At 40.8% G+C, this 14,917-nt stretch overlaps 1 protein-coding gene across 27 annotated transcripts in view; it reads left to right on the top strand.

The window, feature by feature from the left end:
- TCF12 (transcription factor 12) overlaps positions 1-14,917 on the top strand; it is a 142,777-nt gene that overhangs the window by 108,345 nt on the left and 19,515 nt on the right. For 12 of the 27 annotated variants that reach the window (XM_083413046.1, XM_083413058.1, XM_083413041.1 and 9 more), the window contains 6 exons: positions 1,344-1,491; positions 4,190-4,254; positions 6,766-6,844; positions 10,264-10,337; positions 12,264-12,335; positions 13,531-13,737. In XM_083413046.1, coding sequence (XP_083269172.1) covers positions 1,344-1,491; positions 4,190-4,254; positions 6,766-6,844; positions 10,264-10,337; positions 12,264-12,335; positions 13,531-13,737 — 645 coding nt within the window. The remainder of the gene's footprint in view (positions 1-1,343; positions 1,492-4,189; positions 4,255-6,765; positions 6,845-10,263; positions 10,338-12,263; positions 12,336-13,530; positions 13,738-14,917) is intronic. The other 15 variants (XM_083413047.1, XM_083413038.1, XM_083413036.1 and 12 more) reach the window with 3 other exon arrangements.

The following is a 14,917-nucleotide window of genomic DNA, read 5'->3' as shown; positions in this document are numbered from 1 at the left end:
CACAAAAGGACAAAGGTGTTCACTTTTTAAAAAGCTCCTTAGGTCCTTGTATGTTGCTGTAATACAGAATGGAAAAGGAAAAACTAACAGGATATTGAATGAATATAATTCTATGTTATGGAGGTTGGTGTTGTACATACGGTATTATTTATGGGTTTTGATGTTTTCCATACTGAATTTCATTTTTAATATTGTACATACTCCTATTTTGCTATTTCTTTGTAAACCGATTTGTGATCTTTTCTTATTAAAAGCAGCATATAAATACTTGAAATAAATAAAATAAATAATAAAATAGTTTAATCTTGGTGGAAGCTCTTGTTTGTTAATATTGTAAGTTTACTCTCACGTTCTTCAGTCTTCCTGCACATTCTTATCCTGGGTGATGGCAATTTGTCTGAGGAGCCTGTAACTCATAATAAAATAGACAGGAAGCAGTAGCTTACATTCTACCAATAGTTTTCACATTAAGCAATGATATCCCCCATTAATTTTATATTTACAGTGGTACCTCTGGATACAAACGGGCTGTGACTGTCCAATAAGTTATCTTGAGGTTCTAATAGAACAGGAAACATCACTTTGGGTCTTATAGGAAATTATAGTTCCGCAAAACATGAATGAGATTACATAAGCCCTAGGTTTGTTCCTTACCCTCCTTGACAGGAAGAGGAGGAGATTGGAAGCTTTTGCTTACAGTTTTAATATAACCTCAGCTTCCTCTTCTATCAAGGTGGTTTGTTAGAGCATGCCAGGCTCAAGCCATAGTTTTGGATCCTGGCTGTTTCTATACCACAGTTCCCCAAATTCAGGCATAAGCTTCAGTCACCCTCATGTAGCCATTTCACTCCTCATTTTGTGTGAGTAGTAAAACAACCCAGAAAGCTGCAGTTCACCATATTCTCCCATTATGTCCTGGCTGGGAACTGTGGTTAATGGCTTTCAAACAAGTTGGGAGACAGAAGCCAACTTTAAACCATAATATTTTTATAATCTGAATGCAACCAGTGAGGAGCTGGGTTTAATTTACAGCCAGAATGGAAGCTTCTAGACTTCACCACATAGCTTAGGAAGGGGTGGGGACCACATAACCATAAGGCTCATTCACTTAGCAGGAAGCATTGTATCTGAATTGTCTCTCAATCCGTCTGTGGCTGTTAGCCCTAATAGCTGAGGATAGAATCTTGATATTCATGACACATTTCTAGCCACTCCTGAGCTAAACTTCGGTCTGTTGTAGATATACAGTTCTGACATTCTTAACTTGCATGTTCTGGTTTACTTTTTTGTTAATACTAAGGCACATGTTTTGGTTGTGATCCCCATTTTCTGCTTTTTCCTAGAGCTATCCCCCACATTCAGTCTCACCATCGGATATAAACGCCAGCCTTCCTCCAATGTCTAGCTTCCACCGGGGCAGTACCAGCAGTTCGTCGTATGTTGCCTCACACACTCCACCTGTCAATGGATCAGATAACAACAACATACTGGGTGAGATTTTTTGAATCCCTAAAGCATCAAGACTAATCTAGAACTCTGTATATCCATGCTGATGCTGTTTAATGGTCCATGTGGAGTGTAAAAGCGAATGTGTCATTTCACAAGCTTTTGTTGCATCGTTTGGGGTTACAGCATTGTCAGTGCTGACTGCTGGAATTTTGCCTGAAGAGACGGTTCCAGTGCAGGATGGGTGGGTGGATATATTTGGTAGTGTGGAGTACTTTCTAGTGCTGGGCGAATTATTATACAAAGTGAGAACTGGGCTTCCAATTCATTACTTTGTTTTTCACTGAGAGAGCTCAGCCAAAATTTATCCCCCCCCCCCGCCCCACTAGTGGATTCATTCAAGAATGTAGTGTATAATTCTTAAAGGTGAGGAAACTCTGACAGTATTGTTTAATTGATGTGGGCATTATTTCTAAAGTACAGACAACTGCATATCTAAGCGGGGAATACATTCCAGCGCACTGCACGTTTAAGTGAAATCACATATATTTGAAACACCATCGAAAAAGCCTGCAAAGTCCTCATTCCTCCCCTTTTTGTTATGTTTTTGTGATGTTTTGGGGTCACTTCCTGGTTTGGCGTGATGCATGTGTGCACAGTTGCCCACATATCAGACACTCCTAAAACGGTGGCTGCCTGTACCCAATTTGGAGGATTTTTTTGGTCATGTCAGATTGTAGACCAACTTGGTGAATACATTTGTTTTATTACAGAACTTCTGTGATAAATGCATTAAAATGTTTATTTGTTATATTTGTATCTCACCTTTTTACCAAATGGTGCTGAAGGCAGCTCGAGTAGATTTAATGAAGGAGTTAGAGATCTTTTTGGGCTGTATTGCAGGTCTCATTGTTGAACTCACAAGCAGTGTGTTGGTTGCTAAATAATCTGGTGGTGGGAGATTCTGAGATTCCCAAACAGTAATTTATGCACACACATTCCCCAAAGGTGATTTACACAAAGGGTTTCTTTGTCAGCAACATTCTTTACAGCTTCATTCTGAAATACTGTGCAGTTCTCAGCTATTAACAGTCTGGTGTTGAACAACAACTGCAGTGGAGGTTAAATTACTCTTCTTCTCCTTTGGCAATCCCTCATAGCTGAGTAAGACTGTCTTCCATGAATACAGCCTTGACAGTGAGTCCGTAAGTGACTGTGGAGGCCAATTCTGGATCCACACGTCCTTCCACAGTGGGGATATGGGTTTCTGGGTGGGAGTTGATCACGGTGAGGGTTTGCCAAACATGCCTTCCTCTTAGCTCATTTCTCCTTTTCACCCTAAGTTCGTGCTTCTTCAAAGACCATGACACCTTTAGTAAAGGCTGTTCTCCAATTGGAGTGCTTACAGGCCAGTGTGGCTTGCCAATCAGAAGGTTGGCAGTTCGAATCCCTGCAAGGGGGTGAGCTCCTGTTGTTTGGTCCCAGCTCCTTCCCACCTAGCAGTTCGAAAGCACGTCGAAGTGCAAGTAGATAAATAGGCACCGCTCCGACAGGAGCACTGCTCTGGTTTGCCAGAAGCGGTTTAGTCATGCTGGCCACATCACCTGGAAGCTGTCTGTGGACAAATGCCGGCTCCCTCGGCCTATAGAGCAAGATGAGTGCCGCAACCCCAGAGTCGTCTGCGACCGGACCTAACGGTCAGGGGTACCTTTACATTTATATTACATTTTTAGATTTGCCCTGAGAGCATCTTTAAACCTCTTTGGTTGACCACCGGCATTATGCTTTCCATTCTTAAATTGGGAGTAGAGTAGTTGGAAGACAATAATTAGGTATCTGAACAACATGACCAGTCCAATGAAGTTGATGTTGAAGAATCATTGCTTCAACACAGGCAATCTTTGCTTCTTCCAGTACACTGACATTAATTCGCCTGTCTTTCCAAGTGATGTTACTCAGATGGTATTATGTTTACAGTTCCAATCTCCTGCAAATTTTAATCTGATTGAGCATGCAATGCTATTGGACAGTGTTCACTACATGGTGCTAGCACTACATACAAGTATAAAGCATGAAAAGGAATATTGTCTACAATGCTGCATTTGGGAAGAAAATGTTGCAAAGACTGGCTCCTAATAATTGGGAAAAGGTAGCTTTCTAGCTGGCTAAAGGATTGAGTATATTCCAGATACGAAGACTGCACCACTGGAGAAAGGGAAGATTTGTCTTGCATTTGAATTTCTGTTCTCAGTAGAATCAGGATGGTGGAGGCCACCTGATCCCCCATACCAGTGAATATAATACCCAAGTTGAACTGACCTGGCTCTGGGTTATAGGCTAACTATCTAAGAGTCCTGGGGATGGCCATATGTCCTGTCCTCTTCATGGTTTTTCACTTGCTGACACAGTCTGGTGGCTTTTATAACTATTCTAAAGTTTGTCAATCCTATTGGGGTTTTGTGTACAGGTAAGGAAATCTCTCCATACCTTCTCTTGGTATTTACAGCCTAAACCTACCTAACACAACTAAGATGAGGTATGTTCCCAAATATTAAGACTCCCACACCCCTGTACCACTGAGAAGAGCAATTCACCAGTGAATCCAATTTTCCCTTATGGTCTTCCCCATATTTTTGCTTTTTAAATTATAGTAATCCTTTTCAAAGAGCATGAGTATTAAATAGCAGCATACCACAATTATCTTCTGCATTAAATCAACATTCACATTGTTTTTTCTTTACAGTCAACAGAGGCAATGCTGCCGGAAGCTCACAGACTGGGGATGCTCTTGGAAAAGCCTTGGCATCTGTAAGCAATACTATCTGAAGCACTTTCTGGAATAATTTAAGCTGCATGCAAGTTCTTGTCCTTTTGTTTATATCAGGCATATGCGTTGAATATTAGACTGCCGCCATCTCTGTTGTTCTTCCTCTTCCAGAAAGCATTTGAAGTGGATATCTATCTTATTCTGCATTTGTATTGAAATTGTTTAAATTTGTTTTTCTTGTTTTATCTCCTGTTCTTTGCTGTCCTGGGCTCCAGTTAGCTATTCTGACAGAGGCCATTTTTGCTTGGGTTGGTCAGAATTTGATCCCTGCCCAGCTACTAGTTTGGCTAACAAGGCCCTCTGGGGGGGAAAATGGGAGAGAATAGGCCAAGTTCCTAACCCAAACCCCCGATGTAACCTTAGCTTGTATGGTTAGGCAGTTGGACAGAGGACAGGAGGTGGCAGGGGTGTAGATTTATTGTGTTTGGATGAAAGAAGAAGTATATGTAACTGAAGGGTGGACTTCAGTTGCCGTGGTAACTTAGGTCTCCCATCCTGTGCTGTTCTTGGTAGGTCATTCCATAAACCATTTCTGTCATAGCTGATGGTGATGCATTCCATCTCCTCCAACAGTTCATACTATGGCCCTTGTGGTCTCTTCCAACTCTATGATTCTATGATTCTAAGTCTGCACACTTGGAATTCTGGTATTTCTCCACCTGCTCCCACTGACCCAAACAGTGTCATGCAAACTATACTTCAGGAAGTAGATAGTAATATAAAGGGATCACGGTGTGTTTGTTCTTGAGTTTTCTTTTTAACCTGGTTCATAGCACTATGAACTGTTGCTGAAGTAGTTAAATCTTCTTGAAATTGTGAACCTGCTTCTTTTTACTAGCTTTTGAATATTGTTAGTAGCAACAAAAAGAGTGTCTAATTGTAAAATTCGGGTGGTGTGCATCATTTCAAAAACAAAAGCCTTTCATGTGTGAATCATCAGAAGATACAACATTCTCCCTCAGTTTAAGTATTAAAGACCATACAGACCACTATGTGATTAAACATGTAAGGCCAGATAATACGTTTGCAAAGGTTCTTTTATTTTAGGTTTAAGCCTGGATAATTGTGGTCTTAATCTCAGAGTAGGCAAGAAAGAGAATTGTACATGAAAGTATTTACACAAAGTTCCCAAAGCCCAACGGATTATACATTGGTTTGGATAATGAACCAGTGTAGATAGAAAGCAAAGAAAATCTGGGTATTTGTGCCATTTGTAATGTGTTTCCCTGAACATTTGCCAAACAATAACCTTTTTAAGATTGTGCCCATGGAGGGTTATATGGCAGGAGAAACATCTGGTTTATTTCAGTGCTTAATGCCAAATCAAAACACTTGGTCTTTAATTTAAAGGAGATCAAAGTGGAGAGCTGTTTAACTTTGTTGATTATATCAAATCTCTTTGTCAGAACCTGTGTTTTGATTCCTACCTCCAAACCAGGGGGGAACAGCCTTTGTGCCGCTTAGATAGCTAAATGGCCAGTAGTCCTTGAACAAAGGAGGAGAAAATGTTTGGAAGTTGACTTTTCCAAGTAATTCCTGAATGGCTTTTGTTGCTTGAGGCCCAGTGACATTAGCATGACAAAGCTTAACTGAAATGTACTCTGAAGTGTTTTAAAACAGTGTGCTAACAGCTCCAAGGCTTGGTGCTGCAGGCTCTCAGTTGTTTAGGCTTTGTGTGGAGGGCTTTTCATTTGGCCAGGCATATTGGCATCCCACTGGTTAGAATGGACCATGACTAATCAAAAGAGGGCTCTTATTTGTTGCAAGAAAACGTGTTAGAGGCAGAATGCCCCAGAAAATTCCTCCTCATTGGTCATCAGCCGCAAAAGTAGCAGCCCTCACTTGCATAAGAAATATTGGTCTCTTTTAACTGTGGGCTTTTAAAAATACACATTTTCTTTCTTCTATTTTTTAAAAGCATCATGTCTTATCCGATTGTGATTATATTAGGCTTTGTTCTGCCTTCCCAAGTTTCTTAGATGCTTATTAGAAAGACTATAAAGTGAGTATTATGCATCCGAAACTTACAGGGCACTATGCACTAAGACAGAGATAAGAACCAAGATATGAAAGCTAGGAGCTAAATGGCACCTTAAACCTAGTTTTTTGGCGCAACAATGGAATGTCTATGTGCGCTTTTTTAATAACAAGAATACAAAGCTGAAAATGAATGAACTGCAGCTAAAATATTATGTTCATTTTTCACATGGTCTGGTTGGTCCTTTGCAAAATGTGCCTAGAACAATGGGAGTTTTGAACACTGGCACTAGAAAATTCTGACTCTGTCTCAGTGAATGAGAGCTATGGTGCAACTTAACAACTCTGGTTATTCACTTCATTGTGCTAGATCAGTTGCACGGTAGGGCTGGGTGAGATATCAATACATGCTTTCAAAAATGTTCAAACAGAAACTATGACCTTGTATGTACTGACAGTTTGCTAATGTATAATAATTAGTTCAAATTACTGCATTTGTGCCTTTTCTCCTTTAGATTTATTCGCCTGACCACACTAGCAGTAGTTTCCCTTCAAATCCTTCAACACCTGTTGGATCACCATCACCTCTCACAGGTAAGGCCACCTCTCACAGCTAGGCCTGGGTGATATATCGCCCAGGACCAGTACGAGGAGCAGACTGCAATGTCAGCTTCACTCAGCTATATCGCTGGTGAAACCATCGCCGCTCCTGAGTCCCTCTGCTGGCAATGCCCACTGGAGGAAGTCAAGACTCTTGACTCCTCACGCTGCGTGTAACCGCCATACCACTCTGCCCTCATACAGTGTGATACAGCTTGTTCCTCCCTCTGCATCTTTAAACTGCTCAGCTGAGGAACGTGAAGCTGTCCTTGCCTGAGCTGAACAGATTTACGGAGCCCCCATCTGCATGGGCTGGCGACTGGGTGGGGGCCCCATGAAACTGCTCAGCTGAGGGGAGCGTGGTTGCCGCTGCCCTAAGCCAAGCAGTTAAAGGAGCCCCCAGCCCAGCACTGGATCGTGTGCAAGTGGGGGGAACACTGAGATTGGCTTAGCTGGTGATCTGGAGCCCTCCTACACACCAGCTGAGCCATGCAAACAAGTTGCTTTGTCCCAGCTGCAGTTTCACCCGGCACCTTGTGGGCAGGGGCCAATGCAGCTTTTTTTTTCAACATCACGGTCTATCTCCAGACTGCGATGTTTGGCTGGTGATATACTGCGATGTTGAAAAAGCTGATATCGCCCAGCCCTGCTCACAGTTTTTAGTTAATGTCTTCCTGATTAGATTACCCATTTTACTCTTTATTGTATTCTGCATATCCTTCTTAAGGATGGGTACATGTTTATTTCTTAAGAGAAATTTGGATGTTGGAGTCTGGTTTCACTGAGATACACAGTCTGCCAAATTTCCGACAGGCTGTCAGCTAATTTGGTTTCTCTGCTGATATCACAGCCATAGACGGAGGCCTGATAAGGAGAGCCCAGAGATCTGCCATGCTCAGCCAGAATGTAAGGGGTCCAGTCATAACTTATCACTGTGGGGCCATTGCAACAACCTTGCTTTTTAGGGTTCTGGTTTCACCCTCAGTAGTTTGACTTGATAGATTCTATTCTGATGGAGTTTTTTGTTTGTATGATTTGTTCTTTCACAGTTTTCCTAATCTTAAGTAAATGAAGCAAAATCAAGATATAACTGTCATAGTGGCTGTTTTTGATAATAGAAACACCTACATTTTAAAGACCTTGGGGCTACAATGCTAAACACACTTAAAGGTAAAGGTAAAGGTACCCCTGCCCGTACGGGCCAGTCTTGCCAGACTCTAGGGTTGTGCGCTCATCTCACTCTATAGGCCAGGAGCCAGCGCTGTCCGCAGACACTTCCGGGTCATGTGGCCAGCGTGACAAGCTGCATCTGGCGAGCCAGCGCAGCACACGGAACGCCGTTTACCTTCCCGCTGGTAAGCGGTCCCTATTTATCTACTTGCACCCGGGAGTGCTTTCGAACTGCTAGGTTGGCAGGCGCTGGGACCGAACGACGGGAGCGCACCCCGACGCGGGGATTCGAACCGCCGACCTTTCGATCAGCAAGTCCTAGGTGCTGAGGCTTTAACCCACAGCGCCACCTGCGTCCCTAACTAAACACACTTAGTTGAGGGTAAACATCATTTAATACAATGGGATTTACTTTTGAGTCAGCATGCATAGTTAGCTACTTTTTAGTTCATTGGCTGCTTAAAATTGCTGTATAATGAATTAACTTACAAAAATCGAAAATTATCTTCAATTTAGTCCTACTCAGAGTAGACTCATTGAAATTAACCTAATTTAGTCATGTTCGGTAGATCTACCCTGAGTAGGACTAACACTTAGTACTACTCCTGTTTGAATTTAGAGGTATTTCAGGAAAACCTTGCATAAACAACACAAGATGGTGAGATTGCTTTTAATAATGCTGCACAGAGCTTGAGTTTCCTTTTGAAAAAGTGTTTCTGTGAAATGTGTGTGTGTGTTTAATTTCTACTCCTTGCTGCTGTGTTCTGGAAAGGGAAGAGAGAATGCTGTGGGTGTTACATTATTGTGCCCTTAAAACAAAATACTCTAAAGGAGTTTTGTGAATTGCTTGTAAGAACGGGTTGAGTGTTTTCTAGTGTGGAGAGGTACTTTCGGCAGCTGCATCATTCTGAGCGGATACTATTGCTTCCATTGATACTAGGGCCTCAGCTGCCAAGTAAATGTTGAACAGCTGTTCAACACACAGAGAATACTTATGAAAGCCCAATTTACTTAAATTTGTTATTTAACAAGGAATTAGAACTAATGGCAGGATGATGTAACTCTTAAAGTATATAGTTCATACAATTTATACAAAAAACTTTATAGCAATCTCTTTATTGCATTTGCTGCTTGGTGAAATGTCCACACAAAATAGCTGATGTCTGTTAGGCTGAAGCCTAACAATAATCCTGATCTATTATAGGTGTGGAGTGTAATAGATTGCTTTACTCTTCTTATATTGCCTGTCTTTCCCCCCAAATGGTGTTATGGCTATAAAAATGAGGCAGTAATTAAACAAGTTGGACAGAGGATAGAATCTCTCTTGTTGAGAAGTTTTCCAGGGTCTGGGTAGAAAATGTTTTTGTTCCATTTATTCAGAAGGATTCAGGCGCTGAGTCCTGAGGATTCTGTAGCATCCTCCTTAACTCTGCTTCCAGCCACCACTAAGAAAGAGGGTTCAAGGGGGAGTCTTTTGACAAGGCTAATTTCTACATAGGATTCCTGTTTTCGGCAGAGTCATAACTTTTCTGATGTAATATGTTGGCGTTGAGTGCTGCATTCATTTAAAATAATTCATGCTATTTAAAGGAACTCATGATTTTATGCCAATCTGATCTTATTCCATGTTAGGCTCTCAGGAGTTTATTTCATCTGCCTCGATTTAGGGTCATAGCAAAGAGTATCCAGCATTTGGGAAACATCACTAGATGTTCAGTTGCTAACTGCACTAGAATATTCGTTGCTACCCCATCTGCTTTTATTATTTTATTGTAAACTGCCCCCCTCCCTCTCGATGGGCAGCATCCATTGTTTTCTAAATAAGGAAATAACATTTGTGTTGGTGCATATTTGTCTCTCTTGGGAAACTACCATACTATCTAGGAAACTCCCAGCATCTGTGATAGAATTCTAGGACATAGGAAGCTGCGTCATACAGAATTAGACCACTAGGCCATCTAGCACTCAGTGTTGTGTACTCAAACCAGCAACAGCTTTCCATGGTTTCAGGAAGGAGCATTTCCAAGCTCTGGAGATCCCATTGGGGATTGAACCTGGGACCGTGTACCAGCAAAGCATGTGCTCTGCTACTGAGCTACAGTCCTTCCCAAAGCTCAAGTTTTAGAAGCTAAGAAGTCTTGTGTTACAAATGATGTGGAACTTCACTTTACTACAGTAAATTGCCTTTTTTGTTTCCTGTTTCTCCTGCCTGCATCAGAATTTCTTCTGGTTGATTTTGACAGGTGCCAGTCAGTGGTCAAGGACTGGAGGACAAGCCCCTTCCTCTCCAAACTATGAAAATTCTCTGCACTCTTTGGTAAGAATTATTTAAAGCTAGTTATGACTTCATTGCCAAAAGATAGCACTTCAATTTTAATAAATTCTACAGTCCTTAAAGGAAGCAGTAGTACAGCATTACAAATTGATTTTTTGCTAACAAAAGTGGCTGTCTTTAAATGAACAATACCAAACATGCAGGGTGGGTCTTTGGCCATCTGTTTGCTGGGCATCAAGCTTCTGTATTAAAGACAGCTTATGTGATAGTCTTGTTAGAAATTATGCTACCTTTTTGTAACCCATCAGCAAATTCATGCAAGAAAAAAGGTGTGCAAATTCTTCACACTTTAAAAAAAAAAAATATTGCATTTTTTGTTTTTGTCTTCAGTGTTTGACTATGAAATTTGTCATAACAATGGAACTAGTGGTGCAGCAGTAAAACTGTTCGCACATTTGCAAAGCTAAGCAGGGTCTGGTATGGTTTCAAATTGGATGGGGAACTGGGTGTTGAGATTCCTGCATTGCAGGGGATTAGACTAGATGATGACCCTTGGAGTTCCTTCCAATTCTACTATTCTGTGTTTCTATGAAAAGTATTAAAATATGTCTTGCTCATCTTGCTACAAAAAAGTATGATAACTCTTTATTTAGGAAATAAGGGCTTGATAATTTGATATGGAAATTGATGTAGAGATGATGGATTCTAACTTTCCTTCGCTGTTGCTGTGACTTCCATCTCTGATATTTCTTTAACACCTGCCTTATCTACAGAGCACTTATCTCAACAAGAATAATATAGAGTTGGACATGGATAATCAAAGTGATTAGGTGACGAGAACAACTTTCATATGAGAAAAAGTTGCATTTAGAGTTTTTTGGTTTAGAAAAGAAGGCAAATGCCACGGTAAACAAAAAAAGTAAAGAAAGTGGCTGTTGAGGTTTTTCTCCCTCCCTCTTGAAACTAGAATCCAGGGTCATCCAATAAAGCTGAATAGTGGAAGATGCAAACAGGAAGCACTAGTTTGCACAACACAGTGTTAAACTATGGAATTTGCTACCACACAATGTGGCAATGGTCATCAACTTGAATGGCTTTAAAAGGGACTAGACATATTAATGGAGGATAAAACTATCGGTGGCTACAAGTCATGATGGCCCATTTTAACTCCAAGATCAGAGGCAGCATGCTTCTGAATACTAGTTGGGGAATAACATCAGGAGAAGTTTATTGCTCCCTTGTCTGCCTGTGAGATTCCCATAGGCCTCTGTTTAGCCCTGTGAGAAACAGATTGCTAGAATGAGTAGGCCTTTTTTCCTCATCTATTCTTCTGTGTTGTGCGCTACATAGAAATGGCACATAGCCTTTGGTCGGGATTCTGAGGACATTCACTTGCAGGCAGCCAATAATCAAGCATAGCTGGAAGGAAAGTGGTACCTCGGGTTGAGAACTTAATTCGTTCTGGAGGTCCGTTCTTAACCTGAAACTGTTCTTAACCTGAGGTACCACTTTAGCTAATGGAGCCTCCCACTGCCGCCACACGATTTCTGTTCTTATCCTGAAGCAAAGTTCTTAACCCGAGTTACTATTTCTGGGTTAGCGGAGTCTGTAACCTGAAGCGTCTGTAACCCGAGGTACCACTGTACAATGTTAGGAAATGGGGTTGTGGGGGTGGAACGAAGACCTACAATGATAAAAAATAATAACATTTTTCATGCAACTAACAAATAAGAGTATTCTGTTACTGCCATACATTTTACTAATAAATGTAAGCAGTATGTGGAAATTAGGTTTCCAATGTGACTACAGTATTCAGTATTTTATCTTCTCATTTCTCAGTATAATTTAAATCTTTGTTGAATTAACTTAACTAACCACTGAGGCTGTCACACATACTAGCTGTTGATCTCACCTCTTTAAAATTACTTAACCTGTGCTTTGCTTCTTGTTCTGTCTTGACTTTGCCAGAAAAATCGAGTTGAGCAACAACTTCACGAGCATTTGCAAGATGCTATGTCATTCTTAAAGGATGTCTGTGAGGTACTATTTCTCTTTAGATGGTGCCTTTTTATTTTTCCAGTTAACACTACTTACAGATTCTTTCCTAAAGTAGCAGTAAATGCCATATAGTATAGTATGGTAACCTTTGGCAACCAGCAGCCCTTCAGATATTTTGGACTAGAACTCCTATCAGTCCTGGCCATCTTGGGGAATTGGTGCTCCAAAACATGTGGAGGGTGCTAGTTTGGTGAAAGCTGTAGATAACACATTTCCTTCAACCATTTTGTTATGTCACTTTGTAGAGAGTTTCCAAGGTTAAGCTGATTTTTGTCTACTCTGTTTAAATAAACAATAAACCTTAGTTAAGGACAGTAAAATGCCATAGTCAGTGCAGTTGGTTTTTGATACAGAAAATCTAGATTCAAAATCCCCACACTGGCACAAAATTCACTTAGCCTAATGCAAGTTATTATTTCAGCCTCACCTACTTTACAGGATGGTAGTTTTGAAATACTGTTCTGAGTTGTTTGGGAAAGTGATAAATTGAAATAAGAAATACAAACTTCCTTTTAAAAAAAAAGCGGGGGGAGAGAAATCCAAATTTCCTTTTGGTATGTAAATTGTATTTGGATTGAGCTCAGACTAATTTCTAAAATGTTTGCTTTATCATAGCTATCAAATGAGGTGGGGTTTAGAGCTAAAGGACTGTGAGTTGTCTTAAGGACGATTTTTTATCTTTGTGGCTTAGTTGGGAGGGACTTTGTAGGGTGAGTAGGATTTGTACCTGGGTCTTCAATATTTTATCTACTCCACCAATCATTTGCTGACTAAAAGGCCAACATTTGACTGAAAAGGCCAACATTTCATTTCAGCAAAATTATGCAGCAATTTTATTTTTAAATCCAAATTGGGATTTTGACATTTTTTGCTGGTTTTCCTTTCTTCAAGTTGCATCCTAAAATATCAAATAGCATTAATCTTACAAATAACCGAATGTTGAAAAACATCCTTTTCTTTTTTTAGACAGAAGTAATTCCACATCCTCTCCAATCAGCTACCGGCCCCCACTACCCACCTATTTGTTTATAGTGCTGCTTAGCTGCGTTTGAAATCCTTTTGATATTGCATTTCACTTGCCTTTCATGTCTTCCATTGTAGAAAGCATGACAGTATATAATGGGTTTAGCAGATGTGTACAATAAATGACCTTTGTGCTCCTTCTAAATCCTAACAGCAGTCCCGGATGGAAGATCGCTTGGACAGACTCGATGATGCCATCAATGTGCTGAGGAGCCATGCGGTGGGGCCTTCAACCAGCCTGCCAAGCGCCCATGGAGAGATACATAGTTTACTGGGATCTTCCCACAATGGGCCAGTTAGTAGTTTGAACTCAAATTATGGAGCATCCAGCCTTGTAACCACCAGTCGGCAAGCCTCAATAGTAAGTAGCTATTTAATCTACTGAATGTGTTAAACTGACTGACTCTTGATTTAATTTTTAGTAGAACTGAAGCTTGAAGATTTGATGTTATGCATCAGTAGCATCTGTCAGAAACCAAACTAGTGATAGTGATTGTGGAAGAAGAAATGGCAGCCTGATGCATCTGCTGGTAGTTCCCATTTGGAAGGAATGTAGAGGGTGGGGAAGGGAGGGCAGAAAGAGGGGAACAGCTAAAGTGGTTTGCCTGGTGAACGCTCCGTAAAATCCTGCTGCTTTGACCGATACAGAAACCGGAGACTTTTGCTAACAGTACTTGAGCTTATACATATGATTTTTCCAGATGTTTAATAATTGGCAGGCCATGTTCTGCTTGAAGTAGCAAACATGGAGATTGAACTGGGAAAGCAGTCAAGGAGGATGGAATTGGTCTCAAGTGTTCTGGGTTGGAAAAATGGTTATAAAATGCAACCAGCTTCTAGTAACAGATGCTGGCAAACCAGCCTGGAAAGAAGCTGCTGGTATGTGAAACCAGGTTGTGCCCAAACTCAGAATGTAAATGTAATGACTTTGAGCACAGCTGTAGTTTATGTAACAATGGGAAAGCAAAGTCCTTAGACTAATCTTCTCCCTCATCCCCTGAAGAGAGAAATATCTCACTGTCATTAATACATATATGAATCATTCAACATAAATGGATTTAAGACAGCCATGAATCAGAGTCAGACGCTGAAATCATTGTGTAAGAAAATGATATCACAGATTTGCTTCTGTTCATTTCTCCCCTCAAACAGTTTAGGTTGGCTTGTTTACAGCATGGTTTTCAAAGCTGCTGGCTATTCTGAGAATGTTTCCTTTTAAACAGGTTCACAGCTGGGTATTTCTTAATGAAGGCAGGATTTCACCTCCCATCAAAGTAGTTGGTGAAGGGGTACAATACAAAATGACTTTCACTTCCATTTATAGTAATACTGTTAAGCATCAAGGAGACTAGCTGGTTTCCAGTTAACCCCCCCCCCCCCCCCCGTGGCATGTTTGGCTTCAGGCATTCATAGAATTTCATGATAGACATTATCAGCAGGCCAAGTTTATGATTCTAGAGTTGGAAATTTATGATTCTAGAGTTGGAAGGGCCCCTGAGGATCATCTAGTCCAACCCCCTGTGATGCAGAAATCTCAACTA

The sequence above is a fragment of the Podarcis tiliguerta genome (assembly GCF_965153285.1).
Source record: "Podarcis tiliguerta genome assembly, chromosome: 14".
Taxonomy (NCBI): Eukaryota; Metazoa; Chordata; class Lepidosauria; order Squamata; family Lacertidae; genus Podarcis; species Podarcis tiliguerta.
The sequence above is the reverse complement of the archived record's forward strand: the minus strand, read 5'-3'. Positions and strand labels throughout refer to the sequence as shown.